This window comes from Rosa chinensis, chromosome 3, assembly GCF_002994745.2.
Source record: "Rosa chinensis cultivar Old Blush chromosome 3, RchiOBHm-V2, whole genome shotgun sequence".
Taxonomy (NCBI): domain Eukaryota; kingdom Viridiplantae; phylum Streptophyta; class Magnoliopsida; order Rosales; family Rosaceae; genus Rosa; species Rosa chinensis.
In genome coordinates this window covers 31,716,757-31,730,263 of record NC_037090.1, presented here as the reverse complement: position 1 = coordinate 31,730,263, position 13,507 = coordinate 31,716,757, and the positions used below count along the sequence as shown (strand labels likewise).

The window sequence follows — 13,507 nt, the reverse complement described above, 5'->3', positions numbered from 1 at the left end:
TTTGAACTGCTGGCCAAAATGATATACTCGAAAATTTCAGGTCAAAGACTATAATCCATAATAATAGAGTAACTTTATCACGTGGAGAACCTTAAGTTATGTGTCACATATAAATGTGTAGTCATAAGGAGGAGGGACTTCATGCCCTCATATAATTGGAGATCCAAGAAACTTGAGATTTTAATTTTTCCATTTTATAACAACCTCTTAAGGAACATTAGGTGCCTAGATAATTAGATTAAGAAATATTTAGTTTCAATGGGAAATCAAGAGGTTACAGTAAATCTGTGGAATAACACAATAGTGCTTTCAAGTTGCTTATTGTAAACAAAAGATGTCAGGCATGTGAAATGAATCTCAATGTTCTTATTAATCAATACAATTTAATTTGAACAATGCCTTTTTGAAAGTGGCTTGAGAAAAATCCACCATATAGTGTACCGTAGACACACGCCCATTTCTCAATTTCCTCACATGTGTGATTGTTAGGGCAGTATTTAATTTGCATTGACTCATGATTTCTCTCTTGCCATGATCCACTTCTGGTGGCTTTTCATGGTGTAGCTATGTCAATAGGCTTTCTTGCTATACAATGAGACCATGATAGTGCGAGATTGTACATCATTGGTAATAATATTGTGTGCTCTTCTGGAGCCAGTAATCAGATATGTAAGATCTGAGATGATTAGTTTCACGATCATACCTTATAAGTGAGAGACTTTAGATTGTCATCTAGTGAGTATGATCATTGAGGAACTTCAAGTCCTCATGTAATTAAGGATCTAGAAACTGCACATTCCGATCTCTTTTAATTACAAAATTCACGACCACAATTTGAGTTCAATGGGTCACTTTCTCCAAACTTATGATGAGGAAAAAAAATGGTATATTAATTTTAAAAAAATGTCATACCTGAATTCAAAGAATATACTCATTGTACTTGTTAGTTAAATAAATAACCAACAGTTGAATATATGCTTACATATAAATTGGTGTCAAAATAATCCCCTCAAAGCTTCAGGTTTGAGGTTGACCCAGATTAAAACTTTATGATAAATTGTCTATATATTCACTCGAAACTTATGGTCGAGTCTGCACAATTAATTAGAACTCCAAGTTCTAAGGTGGAGTGAACTTCTTGTACACTTATAAGATAACGTACAGTAAGAAAGTTTTAAGTAAGCATAAAAAAAAAACGTATCAATTGACATACGAAAAATCACTCGAAACTTCTGGTTCGAATTTTTTACTATTAGAACTGTAGGTTCAAAGATTTCATATGTTCAACTTCCAATTGAAATAAATTAGCTTCAGGTTTGAGGTTGACCCAGATTAAAACTGTATGATAAATTGTCTATATATTCACTCGAAACTTATGGCTCGAGTCTGCACAATTAATTAGAACTCCAAGTTCTAAGGTGGAGTGAACTTCTTGTACACTTATAAGATCACGTACAGTAAGAAAGTTTTAAGAAAGCATAAAAAAAAACGTATCAATTGACATACGAAAAATCACTCGAAACTTCTGGTTCGAATTTTTTACTATTAGAACTACAGGTTCAAAGATTTCATATGTTCAACTTCCAGTTGAAATAAATTTGGTGCTCGAAACTTTAGGCTCGAGGAAATTAAAGTGTAGTTTTGATTTCACTTTTTAACTAATTTTTATTTTGTACTCGAACCTTTGGGTTCGAGTTTTTACTATTAGAACTTTAGGTTCTAATGTGAAATTTTGAACTTCTGGTTCAAAAATATTACATTTGAAATTCATATGTTTGAGATATAGGGCTGCTGGCCCATATGAATAACAAAAAAAATTTAAAAGATGAGTACTTTAATGAAAGTACATAACAAAATAGGAATTGCAGGAAAGAAAATAAATAAATAATGAAATATATTTTACCGTGGAAACTTATGGTTCCGTGAATGAAGAAAATACATAGAACTTCTGGTCTGGTCAACTTCACAAATATGATAATCTTGTTTCTCTCCTCTAATTGCACAAGAGCATAATATCAAAATAAGGTGAGGAACTTCAAATTCACATTGTCGTGCGGAGGAGGGAACCCCAATACCCAAATATTTTTTAGGAACTTCCGGCCCTCTTATAATTATTGAGAATCAAAAATATGTGAGTTCATATACTCGATTATATAACTCTGAGGATCTTCTGACCCTCATAATTGTATAAATTTGAGAGACTTCATGTCGCAATCTCTGAGGAACTTCAAGCCCTCATGTAATCATATAAGAAAAATATTTTGATCTCATTGAATTTACAATGGTCATTGAAATCCGTCTATGAGCAATAAAATCATATCATACGGCCTTACCTTTGGAGCATACTATAAACACGAAAATTCTGCAACGAATGAAAGAAGGACACGTGTACAAAATAAGATATTTTATATTAATGAATTTGAGGGTTACAATCTCTATAGATGTGCTCTTTCACAAGAATCTCCTCTGATTCGATCTCTGACGTTGATTTGATCCAAGGGTGGCGAGCACTTGATCTTGAATCGAACAGTTGCAGTGTGAACTTGCTATGTTGAGGATTTGAGGAAGACGATTGACCAAGGGCTGTAGAAGCTTGATCTTGATCGGATTTAGGCCACGAGTGGTGTCACGTGGTGGGCGTTCTTCGGCTTTGGTAGGGGATGAACCAGCACGTGTGTTTGGTGCTTGTTGATTCTCCACGAGCTTGATGAAGAACTTGTAGAGGATTTACTTTGTTGACGACTTGTAGAAGGCGGTTGATCAAGGGATGCAGAGGCTTGCTCTTGATAGGATTTGAACCACGAGAAGTGTCACGTGGTGAGTATGGCTTTGATGGCGGATGAATCGGCACGTTTGCTTGGTGCTTGTTGATTTTCCGCGAGTTTGACAACTTCTGAGCTTGCAGGTGATTTCCCTTGTTTGTCTGAAGTTGGCGAGGTGAAGAGACCGGCTATTTGGCAGCTTGATGGTTCTTCACGAGCTTGGGAGACTTCTAAGCTTTGGAGAGGTTTCTTCCGTCTACTTGCGTCCCTCTGTCTGTCATCGTCCTCCCCTATCTTGATTTGAGAGGGGGGTATTTATAGTGTCGGCTCCTCTCTCAATTTGGAATGCATTGATGACACGTAATTAATTGCATTTTTCTTAATAACATAATCAAATCAATCAGCCTTAATTAATTGATTTAATCACAATCATTAAGGAATTAGCCAATCAATTTGATGGCTGATTTTAGTTGTTTTTTTTCCTTAATAATATAATCAAATCAATCAGCCTTAATTAACTGATTTAATCACAACCATTGAGAATTAGCCAATCAATTTGATGGCTAATTTTAATTGTATTTCATTAATAGCATAATCAAATCAATCAGCTTTAATTAATTGATTTAATCACGACTATTAAAAAATTTAGCCAATTAATTTGATGGCTGATTTTCATCTTGATTATCAGTTTAAATAAATTGACATCTATTCAGTAGACGAAATTTAATACTTGATTTGACTCGGAATCAATTGATTTAATTTGATTGATCCACTTTAATATCCATTGATTTAGCCGGAACAAATTCATTTATTGCCGTCGGACCTTTCATGTGTCGCCAAGTGTCGTTCTCTGAGTCTGCGTGATTTTGCTTATTCACAAGCCACGTGCACATTTTGTAGGACCCACATACCAACTATGTTTGTTCGGTCATAATTATAAGTGTTGACCGAATTATTTAATGAATTTTATTTTTATTAAATTTTTGGTGTCTACAAATACTTATACACAAAATTGTAAGATTGTATAACCTAGATATTAAAAAAATATTGATCCGACTTTGGGAGTCACTGATCCTGCCATAAATTGAATCAACATAGATAGTGGTCATCACTCTCATCACGTACATCAAGATTGCTTCTCATATTAATAACTTCGTAAATACATGTGTAGATGACAACATAAGGCATATATTGATACTAGCAATCATGAAATATATGACAAAGGATTGATATCTAATGACAATGAAGGAAACACACAAAAAAGATCATATACGCTCATAAATACTGACAAAACCAAGAAAATGCTATTAAATAAACAAGGAAAACTAATGCCTCTATTGCACCTTATGGGATAATACGTTGGTTTTGTTTGCAAAACCAAAAATAAAAGAGAGAGGCATGATTATTGACAAAAAAAAAAATTGGGATTGTCAGAAAGGAAAATGGGTATGATACTATTTGCGTGATCAACTAAAAACTTTCAGCAATTATACCCATATATGAACGCATGTAAAAACAAACACCAACATATTCTCTTAATTATGGAAAAACCTCCTTTTCTTTCTGCCCAGCAATAGAATAATGAAAATCATGTGAATTGACAGTGTGTTTGGATGAGGGAAAAAGTGAGGCAATTTAATTAAAAGTGTGGATTTCCCAATTTCTTAGGACTGTTTCCATCGTTTGGCTTCTTATCCCTTGAAATCAGCAATTTCCACGGGAAAAGAATCGTGGAATTTGGGGGTGTAGATTCCCGACTTGAATTCCTCTCAAAATAGGTGTTATTTGTCAATTCCATTGCAGCGGGAAATCACAATTTCCAGAGAGCCAAAATCAAAACATGGCGCGGAAAATTTTGATCAAATCGACTCTATATAAAGCCATAAAACTTGCCAGACTTCGACGCCGTTTGTAATTGTTCTGGTCTTTGGATTTCCTTCTACTGCTATACGGGTTAGGTTCCAACCTTTATCTTCTTCTATATAACTGTTTTGTGTATTAATTGAAATTTAATTTTTCAATGGTACTTTGATTATGGCTAGGTTATTTGCAATTGCTCTGATCTCTGGATTTTCTTCTGCCACTAAAAAGGTTAGTTTCCAGTCTTGATTCGTTCTGTATAATTGTTTTATGTATTGAAGTTGAATTGTTTATATTGCTGCTGCATATATATGTTGGATTTTGGCGTCTGGGCTATGTTATTATGCTCTATTATTTTCTTCTTTTAATTTGTCTCTTCGAGATTCTTTTCTTTACAATGGTGATGAAAAAAAACTCACCCATTTGGTATAAAGTAGTAAAAAATGGCTTTTGAAAAAAATGGGGTGGTGTTAAAAACTTGGCCTTTTGAAAACACAAAGCCTGGGCACTAAATGATTAGAACAAGCATGACAAATTGATAGCAACCTGTTTTACATATTAGTGATATTACTTCCAGAATGAAAAAGGAGCAAACGGTCCATGTATGTATGTGGTTTGTAACTTGCGAGTGATGTATACACATAATGACAACAAAAACAAAAGCAACGGCTGGAATAGAACACCAAAAGTAGAAAAACCAAATTTTTTTGCTGAGATAATGATATAGCCTTAATAGCATTACTTGGCCTATCTATATCTGTGTATATGTAGTTGCTGAAAAATAGACACCATAAAGAAGTGTTTGTTTTCTATTGTTTTCATTCTCATAAATTTAATTGCTGAGAATCCAAAATAGACATACAGAGAAGTGGTTTCATGACTAACCAAGTTGAGAAGAGATAATTGAACATCATGAAAATATCGAATGTATTAGGAGCTTCTGTATGCTAATGTTTACATATTGATATGTGAAGATTAGGGAAAAAGATGCAAACAGTACCTGACCTTTGGCCCATTAGTAACTTTAGTACCTGACAAAAAAAAAATATCACTTTGGTACCTCAAGTTCGAACCACGACCCAACATTAGTATCTGGACCGTTAACTCCTCTTAACTCCGTTAAGGAGACTGCCAGCTGTCATATTTTAAAGGGTATTTTCGTCTATTTGTATCTTAAGTAATTTTTTTTTCTTTTAAGCATTTTTTCCTCTCTTTCTCTCTCTCTCTCTCTCTCTCTCTCTCTCTCTCTCTCTCTCTCTCTCTCTCTCTCTCTCTCTCTCTCCTTTCTTATCTTCTTCTTCCCTCTCTGCAGATCAACCTGCAAATTCCTCATCCTTCCACTCAATCTCTTCCTCTTTCTCTTCGTCCTTGTTCAGCCAAGTAAAACAGAACTAGTGTCAATGTGAAGAAGAATTGAGAAACCCAATCCAGATCGGATATGTCCGAGCATAGCCCAACCACCACGCAACCACGATCCCGTCACGATGCCGCCTCCGACCCCACCACACCAATCCCCACCAGCGATCAGTCCTGCGAGGGACAAACCGAAACTCGACCGCTGCCGCAGTCTCCCCCTTCCTCACTGCACAAGCCACCGCCGCGATCTCCCCGATACGAATAAGAGGACGATCTCCCCTAAACCCTAAACCCAAATCTTTACATCCAAAGCCCCAACCTTTCCCCAATTCCCCCCCGTTCCCTCAAAATCAATTTCAAACGATGCTCTGCCTCGTCGTTTTGATCTCCTCCACATCAATTTCATGAATTTCTTCCTCTTCCCCTAACTCCCCAATTTCACCAGAACCCAGTTGCTTTGAAACACCAGCAACCATCCTCCTCCCCAATTTAGAGTTGAGTACCTTTGGGTTTTGGGTTGCTTTTCGCCGCGTTTTCTGACCTGGGTATCGAGTTTCTTCGACGAAATCGCCCCGATTTGTAGAAATTGGACTGCGAAAACAATTGCAGGGGCGATGATGAAGAAGACGATAGTGATGGGGTTGTTAGGAGGTGGAGGCTTTCGTGATTAATTGGAGGGAAGACTAAGCAGTTGCGTCCTCATATCTAATTTTTTTTTTCTTCTTATTCATGCTTTCTGGATTTGGTTATTGTGTATGAATGTTTGAAGTTTTTTTATGCAAAGATTGCATCTTGGTTTGAGTATTTTTGGGTTGATTTTGATGGAATCAAAGCTTCCTTTGAAGTCCGCCGACTGTTTATGTTCTAAGGCATCAATGGGTCTATTCGTGTGAGAAGGCCAAGCAGGAGCTGGATTATAGTCCTAGACACTTGAAGGAAGGATGAGGAATCTGCAGGTTGATCTGCAGAGAGGGAAGAAGAAGATAAGAAAGGAGAGAGAGAGAGAGAGAGAGAGAGAGAGAGAAAGAGAGGAAAAAATGCTTAAAAGAAAAAAAAATTAATTAAGATACAAATAGACGAAAATACCCTTTAAAATATGACAGCTGGCAGTCTCCTTAACGGAGTTAAGCGGAGTTAACGGTCCAGATACTAATGTTGGGTCGTGGTTCGAACTTGAGGTACCAAAGTGATATTTTTTTTTTGTCAGGTACTAAAGTTACTAATGGGCCAAAGGTCAGGTACTAGTTGCATCTTTTTCCCGTGAAGATTATGTGGATACACAAGATCAGGAAGACAAGACTAAAGTACCTGACTATGGTTTTCCTTACAGGTTTAGGATGTAGAATTTTTCTAACCACATTACGAGAGTGTCCAAGGAGATTGCATAGAGAAGAAGAGCTTCAATGGCCACAGGAGGTTAGTAAATCTGTTCATCAATATTAAATTAAGCATGTGTCATATGTGTACTGTATTCATTATGTACTTGTGTTCTTATGTTGAGTGCAAAACTATTTGAGATTTTAACATTTTGACATGTAGCCAGGAAACAAAATAGATAGTGGAAAATGGTAATAGCTTATTAAATTGGTCTAGATTGAAGCAGGAGGCAGATCATATGGTCTAGATTAGGCTTTTTGAACTTGTGATTATATGAGGTAAAATATGAAGAGGGGCTTTGACAAGACCCGCCCCGGATTTCACCCTGAAATCCGAAGAGGCCCTGCGGGACCCACCTTAGAAGAAATTCTACCAAAATTTGACAGAACTTCCCCTAAAAATGGACAACTCAAAACCTGTAGAAAAACATTTACAATTCTAAACCATCCATCATTATTCTCCTGGAGCCACCCTGCTCCCCAAATCACAACATCTTCCAATTCACATTACTCAAATCTCAACTTAGAAACAATAATTCTACGGTTATCAGAGCAATTCTAAAACAGGTGTAATAGAATAAAAAGTAAAGAGGATAAAGGATCGATAAATCCTACAATGCGAAAGCAGTAACAACTATGCCTCAACTCCATGTACGCCCGATCTCAACTAATCTAGCCTGCAAACTGGGCATTTGAAACCGAATGGCCCAGGGGAAAAGTATTGAAAAACACGTTAGTGTGAGTAGACAAAAATAAATAATTAAGATGATTTAAATGAAGCAAACTTAAATACTTTCCCACTTATTTAAATTTATAAAACCTCGATGCATGCAACGTTTGTAAAATTTTATTTCTTAAATTCAGGAAACTGGAAACGGTAAATCAAACCCGCTAAGTATCGTATCATCGGACTAGACCCCGCTGGCCCATAAATAATATAAAAGTAGGGGAAGAAGATAGCCATACGAATGAGCCTCCCAGGCTCGGGTGATAGCCTCCCAGGCTAAAGTACTCCCATATACTCCCGTTATATACCCACACGCCACTAAGTGTAGCGATTAGGATACTGGGCTTCAGCATTACTGTCACAAAGACAGTAACCAGCGCCACAAAGGCGGACGGGCTTCGGTGATCCCATCACCTCGCCACAAAGGCGGACATCAATGCTAGCATGATAAATAATCACCCAAAGTATGGCAAAAGAAATCCGAAAACCAAGTAAATCCATAAATACATAAGGCTTCCCCATCTCTTGCAAATGAATTTCCAATGACGTGTCCTACACGCCAAGATAATCTCAAGTTCAAAATAAATAGTAGAGAAATAATAATAAAACATAATCTCCAAATATCGAAATAAAACCATTTCCAAAATCATCATCAAGGCATTCTCAATGCCAAAACCGAAAGTCGATAAATACATAAGAAAATAACTTCATCGAAATCCCATTTCGAAAATCTTTCCAAAAATCTCAAATCAACGAATACAAATATACTTAATTCCGGAAATCACCTCGGAAAATTACTCCAACGAAATTTAACATAAATCACAAATTCAAAATTGAGCATAACAACTTCAATTCGAAAATCCAATTGACATAGTAATAAAATATTTAAATCCGTTTAATATGCTCGATAAATTAAAACAATAATTTAAGTCACTAATTCATTTCCCAAATCAAATCAAGACAAATCAACAATAATTTCCCGAAAGCAAAATACAATAACATGGAATTAAATAATTAAATAATTAATTCGGGAAAAACATTTGCATGCATCCTTATTTAAAAGCAAAGGTCCACTCACAGTACTATTCCAACAATCACGTATACGAGTTCCTTCGTCGAGCAGTAGCTCGATACATCGCCCTGTATAATATTATAATTTGTGAATAACGATTCGGCAATTAAATACGATTCTAATATCTTATCCTCCTAAATCAACTTCCAATTTCTTTTCCAATTTAACCAAAACTTCATCATTAACACCAATTCTTTAATTCAAAGTTTCTAGGGCAAAGTTGAGATAAATCTGTTGGAAAGTGTATCTTGACATTCAATTAGATTGATAGTGTATCTTGATATGATTAGGATTGATATGTTAGAATATGTTGTATCAGTTTGTATTCAATTGTGATTGTATTAGTTATCATTCCTTATAGGTCTCCTGACTTGTTGGAGAACCTTAGATGTTCTGTATATATGTTGTATGATTCAATACAAAAGATTCATTCTGCCTAAATATCTTGTTCTATATGGTATCAGAGCAGGATACGTCCTAGCTCTTTGTTCCTCTTTTCTTCAACGCATCTGCTGCGTTCCTTTTCTTCTCCTTGGTTTGATTTTTTCATCAACATCATGACTGGAACTGATGTTGAGTCTTCAAATTCTGGGGTTCATCCTCTGTTGATCCAGCTAATCCTTTATTCCTCCATCATTCAGATCATCCTGGCCTGCTCCTTATTTCAAAACAATTAAACGGCGACAACTATAACTCTTGGTACTGTGCTATGAGAATTTCTCTAAGTGCCAAGAACAAGACAGGTTTCATCACCGGAAAAATCAAGGAGCCTAATGAGGTTTTGAATCCTGACGAGCATGCTCTTTGGCAGCGTTGCAATGACATGGTGCTTTCATGGATCCTAAATTCCCTTGAGCCAGAGATATCCGATTCTGTCCTTTCATACGGCATACCTCATGCTATTTGGGAAGATCTTCGTGACAGGTTTTCTTTGGGCAACGCTCCTCGTATATTCCAGATTCAGCGGGACATCTACAAGATTGAGCAAGGTCATATGTCTGTTGCCGCATATTACACAAAATTGAAGGCCCTATGGGACGAGCTTGCATCCTTTAATTCAGTAACATGTACTTGTGATCAGAATGATCGTACCAAACTTATGCAGTTTCTTATGGGACTCAATGAGTCGTATTCAGGTACAAGAGGTCAAATTTTACTAATGAATCCTTTACCCTCAGTCCGTCAAGCCTATGCTTCTGTTGTGCAAGAAGAAAAACAACGAGAATTGGGGTCTGTTGTCACCATGCCATCAAACACAGCAGCTATAGATGTGCGTGGAAATTCTAATATGCCTAGGGGTCGGCCAAATAATCAAGGCGATGGGAATCAATTCAACAATTCACGCAACAAGGAGCCTTTTCAATGTACTTATTGTGGTGACCTATACCATAGGAAGGCAACATGCTACAAGTTGATTGGATATCCTCCTGGCCATCCCAAGAGTAAAGAAAAAGCACGACACCAACGTCAAGGCAATGAAAAAAATTCCTCAAGCTTGGCATCTGGTACTCCTGCAAATCAAGTGGATTTCAATCCCACTTTTCAAGAACTTCAGGCCTCTTTGCCCAATTTGACAGAGGACCAATACGTTCAAATACTTGGTGCCTTGACTTCCAAGCCTGTCACTCCACAAGCCAATGCTGCTGCTGCCTCAGTCTTTGAGTATGCTTCAGGTTTGTTACCAATTGCTCCCAATCGTTGGATAATTGATAGTGGAGCAACTCATCATATCACTTCTTCTCCTACATCATTGATGAATATTAATAAGCATCCTTCTTTGGCACTAGTTTCTTTACCTAGTGGAGACAAGGTTGGAATTACTATGACCGGCTCAATTCGATTTAATGATTCTTTTCAATTAAATAATGTTCTCTGTGTACCAAGTTTTAGAGTTGATCTTATGTCCGTTGGAAAGACAACGGATGATTTACATTGCTCAGTGACATTTTTCCCATCTTGGTGTATCTTACAGGACTTGGTTACAAGGACGATGATTGGTGTGGGTAAGCGATGTGGTGACCTCAATTACCTTGTGGCGTTGGCTTCAACTTCTCCTTCTTCTCATTTTGCTTGCAATTTGATGATCTCCTCTGATCTTTGGCATCGTCGTTTGGGTCACCCTTCCTCTGCTCGTTTACATTGTTTAGCTAATAGTTTGCTTAATTTCAAATTTGATTCTAGTCATAAATGTGACATTTGTCCATTGGCGAAACAAACTCGTCACCCTTTTCCTTCTAGTTCAATTTCAACATCAAAGTGTTTTTCCCTTATTCATTGTGATATTTGGGGCCGTTATAAAACCCCTTCTCTTTCTAGTGCTTTTTATTTCTTAACTATTGTGGATGATTTTTCCAGATTTACATGGGTTTTCTTAATGCGTCATAAAAGTGAGACACAAACTTTACTCCGTCAGTTTTTCCATTATGTAAACACTCAATTCAATACAAAGGTTCAACAACTTCGTTCTGATAATGGGGCTGAATTTCTTTCGTTACAAAAATTTTTCCTTGAAGAAGGTGTTCTTTTCCAACACTCTTGTGTATATACACCTCAGCAAAATGGTGTCGTCGAGCGGAAACATAGAGACATCCTTGAAACTGCTCGAGCTCTTCGCTTTCAATCTCATCTACCCATTAATTTATGGGGAGAATGTGTTCTTACCGCTGCATATGTCATTAATCGCCTTCCTACTTTGTTGCTTCACAAGAAAACACCTTTTGAGATCCTTTACAATAAACTTCCTTATTATTCTCGTATGCGAGTTTTTTGCTGCATTGCTTTTGCAACCGTAGTCAATCCATCTTCAAAATTTTCTCCTCGTGCTACCAAATGTATTTTTCTTGGTTATCCAATGGGACAAAAGGCTTACAAACTTTACGATCTTGAGACCAAGAAAATTCACTAATCGGGATGTGATTTTTCTTGAGGACACTTTTTATCATTCATCTAAAGTTAACCCAGCAGCCCAAGCTCCACAGGCCCAACCAATTCCTCTTCCTATCATCCCTGATTCTTTTCCAGTCCTTCTCCTTCGGCCACAGTACCAGATCCATTCGACTCACCCAATATCCCATCAGCACCTCCATTATCTTCTCCGCCTCCATCGGCCGACCCGATACCTTCTCCTCCTGCCTCGCTTCCTTCTGCTCCTCCTTCTACCGACACTCCACCCACTCTTCCCAATTTCGATCCACCTATTCCACCGGACGATCTTACTGAACATCCACCGAAGGTTCAACCGGCCGAGCCCGCCGTTCCCGATCCTCTTCCTATTGTTCCTGTTCAACCACTTTGTTGTTCTCAACGCCCTCGAGAAGCCAACGTCCGCCTCAAGGACTACGTTTGTTCGCAGGTGATGCTGCCTCCACACCAATTGTCCACGGCCTCGTCTCCATCTCAGATCGATACGAAATATCCTCTTTGTCACTACATATCTTATAATTGATATTCACCTACATATCTGAATTATATTGCTCATGTTAGTTGGGACAAGGAACCTACCTCTTATGACATTGCTGCAGCCAATCCTAGTGGCAGGACGCCATGAATTCTGAGCTTCAAGCTCTTACTGATAATCAGACATGGAGTCTTGTCCTTTACCTCCTGGAAAATGTCCGATCAGTTGCAAATGGGTGTATCGAATCAAGCGCAAGGCTGATGGGTCTGTTGAGCGCTATAAGGCCCGCCTTGTTGCTTGAGGTTTTACACAGACTGCTGGCATTGATTATCATGACACATTTTCTCCCACTGCCAAAATGGTAATTGTCTACTGTCTTCTTGCTATTGCTGCCAGTCTGAATTGGTCTTTACATCAATTCGATGTTAATAATGCTTTCTTGAATGGTGATTTATTGGAAGAAATCTATATGTCTCCTCCTCCTGGTCTTCGGCGACAGGGGGAGAACCTTGTGTGTCGCCTTCACAAGTCGTTATGGTGGAATTCTCGAAAATCAATAACCAAACTATTGAACTTTAGAAAAATTCCTATTAATATCCAAACCTCTTCCAATCTTCACCAAACTTCACATATAAGCTCTACAATATTTATGTGATTTAACTAACTAAAAAAAAACATAATTTAAATCATTGTTCATGCACCGCACTATTCACCCATCGCACTATTCATGCGGCATCCAACTCCTCCTCCTCCAGCCACCAAATTTCATCCACAGCATCATCTCAACATTTCCAATTACTTTCTCAACTGTGACAAAGTCAGAAAATACCTTGAAGTGGCAGAACAATTAAGTACTCAGAAGTATAGTGAAATTTTCCAATTATGCTTTCTTACTCCATGCTTCGATCTGGATTATGAAACTTGGCGAGCATGAAGAGTGGCTCAAGGCGCTTCTAA

The 13,507-nt window shown here is 37.5% G+C and overlaps 1 protein-coding gene across 1 annotated transcript; it reads left to right on the top strand.

The window, feature by feature from the left end:
• The first annotated feature begins 4,205 nt into the window (after positions 1–4,205).
• LOC121052379 lies at positions 4,206–11,435 on the top strand. Its single transcript, XM_040517239.1, has 5 exons — positions 4,206–4,715; positions 4,805–4,853; positions 7,309–7,394; positions 9,795–10,826; positions 11,126–11,435. Exons 3-5 carry the CDS (start codon positions 7,382–7,384, stop codon positions 11,158–11,160), a joined length of 1,080 nt encoding a protein of 359 aa, XP_040373173.1. The 5' UTR covers positions 4,206–4,715; positions 4,805–4,853; positions 7,309–7,381; the 3' UTR covers positions 11,161–11,435.
• Positions 11,436–13,507: the final 2,072 nt, after the last annotated feature.